This window comes from Peromyscus californicus, unplaced genomic scaffold (genome assembly GCF_007827085.1).
Source record: "Peromyscus californicus insignis strain IS unplaced genomic scaffold, ASM782708v3 Scaffold_7__1_contigs__length_154581171, whole genome shotgun sequence".
NCBI classification, from domain to species: Eukaryota; Metazoa; Chordata; class Mammalia; order Rodentia; family Cricetidae; genus Peromyscus; species Peromyscus californicus.
Genome location: NW_026294595.1, coordinates 82,198,108 through 82,204,130, shown reverse-complemented (window position 1 = coordinate 82,204,130; position 6,023 = coordinate 82,198,108). Strand labels below are relative to the sequence as shown.

At 38.9% G+C, this 6,023-nt stretch overlaps 1 protein-coding gene across 1 annotated transcript; it reads left to right on the top strand.

Moving 5' to 3' along the window:
- The first annotated feature begins 869 nt into the window (after positions 1–869).
- Fshb (follicle stimulating hormone subunit beta) lies at positions 870–4,007 on the top strand. The gene is made up of 2 exons (XM_052725559.1): positions 870–1,141; positions 2,694–4,007. The coding sequence occupies exons 1-2, from the start codon at positions 983–985 to the stop codon at positions 2,922–2,924; spliced, it is 390 nt and encodes a 129-aa protein (XP_052581519.1). The 5' UTR covers positions 870–982; the 3' UTR covers positions 2,925–4,007.
- The last annotated feature ends 2,016 nt before the right edge of the window (positions 4,008–6,023 follow it).

Genomic DNA, 6,023 nt, shown 5'->3' with positions numbered 1-6,023 from the left:
AGTTAAAGATCAGAAAGAACAGTCTAGACTCCAGAGCCACATTTAATTTAGCAAGGTAAAGGAGTAGGCGTGCTACCATATCAAATTCGATTTGTACAGAAATCTTCATCGCTGATAGCATTTGCTGCTCTATGGCGTTTAGACTACACTGGCAAGGCTTGATCTCCCTGTCCGTCTAAACACTGATTCACCGAATAGGAGGCTTTGCTTTAGTATTGGTCATTCTAACACCCAGTAAATCCACAGGGTGTTAATTTTGTATAAAAGGGGATGTGTGACTTTACTCAGTATTCAGCTTTCCCCAGAAAAGACAGCTACCTAAAAAGGTGAGTTTCAGCCCTTGGTGCAGAAAGAACAGCTACTTTGGAAATTGCAGACTTTTCAGATTTAGAGAAGGAATGTCCATTCTCTGTCACTGCTGTATAGAAACTTATTCTTGTTAACTTGGCTTCTTGAATATGGTCAATGCACTAGCATCAAGAGTCTCTCACCTATAGACCAGTTTGCCCAGCTTCTGAAATAGACTCCTTGTCAATGGTTGTGGGCAAACACAGATGTTTAAATGGTGCTAAAAATGAAGAAATAGTTCTGTTATAGAAAATTTTCTTCCTTTTAAACAAACTAGTCTTTAAAACTGTTAATGAAGCAGCAAATATAAGGATCACAGTTACCTGATTGGAATAATCACTTTAAGATGGTAATAAATTCATCTTTAAATACTGATTTGGTTAAATCATCATATTGGAATTTTTATTTATATGTTTCTACTTTTACCCTACCATAACCCCATCCAGCCCACAACCCAAAAAAGAAGGAGAAATATTGGTCCAGGAAGCAAAAAAGTAAAAGCCCTTGCTCAAGCAGAACATTCAAGAAGAATGAAAGGGCTAACTGTTTCTCAGCTGGTCAGTTTTCACAGTGATTTTAATTATATGACTTCTCTCTTGCTAACAGGACATAGCTGCTTCCTTCCCAGCCCAGGATGAAGTCGATACAGTTTTGCATCCTACTCTGGTGCTGGCGAGCAATCTGCTGCCAGGGCTGTGAGCTAACCAACATCACCATCGCGGTAGAGAAAGAAGAGTGTCGTTTCTGCATAAGCATCAACACCACTTGGTGTGCCGGATACTGCTACACCAGGGTAGGTCCTTTGCTCTGTTGGAGACGGGTGCTGGGGAGCTGTATTAAGCAGGCTTGATAAATTCTCACTTTATCAATATTTTAATTTCCCAAGCAATAGTTCCCTAATTAATCGTATCTGTGCTGTAAATGGAGTTAATAATTAGGATGTCAGTTTGAGGCTGGGGTTTTATTTGGGTGAACTTAGAAAACCTTGGAATTGGATAAACTTGGTAACATACTGACTATTTCTAAATATAAAGAATTTCTATGCCATATTTTATATGTAGAGAGGTAAATAGGGAATATATATGCATGTGTATGTATGTATGTATGTGTGTGTGTATATATATATATATATATATATATATATATATATATGTAACCATAAAAGAACAACAATGTTTTTTAAAGGCAATCTTTATCTTTAGGGTCTTGAGATAATTTCAAATATGTTTTGATGTCACATGAAGACATAAATAGTGCCTTATAAAAATTGTCCTTAGCTCTGCTTGCACATACTGCCTCTAAGTAGCCTGAGAACACAGTCAATCCTGGCAGGCTTTTTAAATTCACAAACATACCCCCATTTATTTTTCTAAGTCTTTGAGAGGACGGAGACACAGAGGCATTAAGTCACCAGCCAGAACTCACACCCCTTCTTTGCATCAATACGAGTAAAGAGACACCTCTCACTTGCCTCTTTTTTAACCCATTTTACCTTCTCGTTCATGGAGAGTTTCATACCACAAACTGAGAAAAATAGAACTTTCTGATGAGGTACACTTTATCCAATGATAAAAGAGTTCAACCAAACTCTACTTACTATACAATTTACTGCCCCTTTCTGGGGCTATTGATTGGGTAGCATGCCACTAAAATAAAATGAGCAGCAACCTCGTTTTCTCCCCTCCGCACAAATAAATTTTCCACTGGAAAGTCCTAAAATGAACAATTTTTGATTTTGAAAAAAAAACTTCTTATAGGCAGAGTATATGTCCTGTGAAGCTCAGAGCACTACACCATAAACAGCACTTAAAAGGGAAAAGACGTCTGCTGAGCAATGGAATAATCCACCTCTTACAAGGGTGTTCATAAACATGATAAGCATTAGTATTCATATCATATTATTTTACTATTTTATAAATGTAAGCAATATATACATTTTCTGAAAGTTAAGCTGTAATACTTGTAGTTTAAGTTGTCATTAATATAGCTTTCCACTAAGTATGAAAAGGCAACTGAAATTCTAAGTCATTATGTCTCTTTTCATCATTCTTCTATACTGAAATTCAACGTTCCTTTGCATTTTGACAAATAACTAATGTTCTGATATGGCCATGGGGATTAGGAAAGAAATGACTTACATTTTCTGTAAGACTTGCAGAATAATTAAGAAATGTTCCAGAAGAATTAGGAAAGGAGGTACACTGCATAGGTGGTCTATGGCGTTATGTGGGCTTTAATGAGTAAATGCGAAAGCATGTAGTATTAAATTACTGTCTCATTTTGACTAACCTGAACGGAAGCTTCAAAATAGCCTATCCTAATCCTCCCTTTCCTGAACTCCTCAGGATCTGGTGTATAAGGACCCAGCCAGACCCAGCACCCAGAAAATATGCACCTTCAAGGAGCTGGTGTATGAGACCATAAGACTGCCTGGCTGTGCTCACCACTCAGACTCCCTCTACACATACCCAGTAGCCACTGAATGTCACTGTGGCAAGTGTGACAGCGACAGCACCGACTGCACTGTGCGAGGCCTGGGACCCAGCTACTGCTCCTTTGGTGAAATGAAAGAATAAAGAAGAACGGACATTTCAGTTTGCCCACCCTTGTCCTGAAGGACCACCATATCCAAAATGTCTGTGTCTGCTCTGTGCTGGGCCTGCAAACCACTGGCTTAAGAACCATCATTCCCACTGGTGTCACTGTCCTGACAGGGAAGAGGAGTGAGCTCAGGACCAGGAGTACAGGGGCCAGGACTCTACCACCACTCATCCCTCTATCCATATGTTGGTTACCTACGTTTTATTCACTCTCAATGCACAGTTTTGTGAGAGCTTTCCTCTTCCACTGTCTTAGAAGCCATCTAGGGCAATCCCTTCTTCCTTTTAGACAGAGGGATGCATGAGTCCAGAGGGAAGGAGGGAAGGTGGAAGTCTGTGAAAGAACTAAATCTAGCACAGTCTTCTGCTAGATTTTCAGAGACTACAGAGTGATCGCAAGCTTAAGGCCCAAAATCTGCATGGAATTAAATGGGAAACTCAATGACTTCCTCAAGTTAAAGAAGACCAGACATGACACTTGCAGGGAAATGCTGCTGTAGCTGGCTGAGGAAAGCTGGCCCAGCAAGGTCAGGCTATACTCAGCTCTTCTGAAGTGGAGTATTGAGACAGGATCAAACATCTCTGCATTGTCTCATGAAGATGCGGACAGGAGGAAATGACAAAGCTCAGAACTTAGTGGCAACCCACCGAGTTCTTTAAAAGGAAAGAAAAAACTAATTTGGGACTGTGGATATTAGTCCATGTTTATTCATTACTTTAAAAAATTATCAAACACTACTAGGGTCCTGCCAAACTCCTTTTGGAATTGAGGAAAACAAGAGTGATAGTGTTTGATAGGTGATTTTGCTAGCTTTCCCTCACATGCAGAGTGTAAAAATTTTGAAGTAGGTTTAAAGCACTTTCAGCAATTGAATAAATACAGTTAGTTTACCTACAAATACACCTGTATAAATTAATGGTTATAGATAATTAACCATTAGGGGGAAACTACTCTTTTCTAGGACACCCTACTCCTCTTTTTCCAATTCATGTTCTCCCAAATCTTTGTTCCTTTCAAAGTAGACACTGAAAACACATCATGAGTTTAATTCTTTTAAAGATGTTAACTCTTTTAGTCATGTCCTTACTTCACAGTTACGATGTTCGACTAATTTATTTAAATCTTATTTTTTTAATAAAATGTTACTTACAAAAGTCAAAGTTTGATTGTTTCATATACAGATAACTTACATGTTGTTAGGTTTATAACATTGTTAGAAAAAAGTCTTTAAGTATAATCCTAGTGTTTCTACAAAAATTATCTATTTTCATCTTTGGAAATATTAAATATTACAGGTTTTTTTTGCATTTCTAAAAGCGTTTTGTCATTATTTTGAAATCGTTTTTATGTAATGTTAGGGAAAGCTCAGAAATGAGAGTGGACAGATACCCTGGAGGCTCTCTGGTTTATTTCTTGAATGTTGGAGATAGAAGAATTGCAGCTCAGTAAAGTTAAGTGAGTCAGCAAGATCACTGTCTTAGCTGGGTCAGTCTTAGGTAAGATAAACACAATAGAAACATACTACTCACAGTTGTAGATGCCAAAGGTCCAAAATCGATACCAGAAGACTTGATGTCTAGCAAGTGCCCTCTCTATGCTTCAAAGAGGATGCCTTCTTCCTTTTCATTCATCCACATGATAGAAACAGCAACAGGGTCTCTCAACTATGCTTTTTAAAGACATTAATCCCATTCCCAGAACCCCTCTGGCATGATATAACTTCCTGAAGGCCCTCATTAATATCACTTGTCTTAGTAAGTGTTCTAGTGCTGTGGAGAGACATCATGGCCATGGCAACTCTTATAAAAGAAAGCATTTAATTTGGACTTGCTTTCAGTTTCGGAAGTTTAGTCCTACAGCCAAAAGAGAAAGACTCTTGGTTTGGCTTGGGCTTTTGAAAACCTAAAAGCCCACCTCTAGTCACACATTTCCTCCAACAAGGCCACACCTCTTAATCCTTCCAAATAGTACCACTACCTGGTGACCAAGCATTCAACTCTATGAGACTATGGGGACCATTCTCATTCAAACTACCACACCAACTCAATGAGGATTAGATCTAATTTGGAAGGTACCTAAGCATTCAGATTAATCACAGAAGCTGTTCATTGCAGAATCAGGATTAGAAACCCTGGTCTTGGGGTTCTTGTGATCACTCTCCTATTCTACTGCACAACAGTTTTGCAGAGATTGAAATAAAACTACAGGTAATAGGAATGTAGAGAAGGAATACAGGGAGTAGAAAGGTTTAGCATACAGGGAGTAGAAAGGTTTAGCAAGGAGGAGGTGGGGAATGGGGGAGATGAGAAGGCAGGTGGAGAGGGTTAACTAAAATGAAGGGGGTATTTAAAAATATGGAAGGTCAATATCTTGAAACCAAATTTTAAAACATATTTTTTAAATGTTTTTTGACAGGAGATTCCACTGTTACATGGAAAAACTGCTCCTAGAAGCCTTGGATTATTACACAAAAACCCTACTAATGAAGGAAAGGTATTCCATTATGAGTTGTTAGTTGGGATGTCCCAGAGGCCCCCCAAAACAGTACAAGCTCTTGCTGTTCCTCTTAGTTGTTCACCGGAACTAGATAGCAGACCCTATCTCTGAAGATACCACACACTTGAGTTTCATGAGACAGAAAACTCAAGCTGGAACTGAGCTGGGAGTTCCTTCCATGCATAGTCAGCTGGAAGTTCCTCCCATGCACAGCCATTACTGGCTTATGCAGCTTCCCTCTGTTTCTGCTTCAAGCTCCTGCTTTGAGTTCCTGTCCTGAATTCTCTCAGTGATGGACAATAACCTGTATGATAAAATAAACACTTTTCTTCCCAAATTGCTTTTGTCCACAGTGTTCATTGCAGCAGCAGAAAAGGAAACTAGATCAGAGGATAACCAACCACTCTTTGATTGGATGTGAGGCTCACTCCAAAAAAATGAAATCAATGTCTGGTAAACTTCATCTATGATGAGGGTCATAGACCCTAAGGGGGAACTAGATGTCTGTTTACATTGGCAGAGCATCAAACTGTCTTCTAAATATCTGTATGTTTATACATATACACAAACGCTACTTT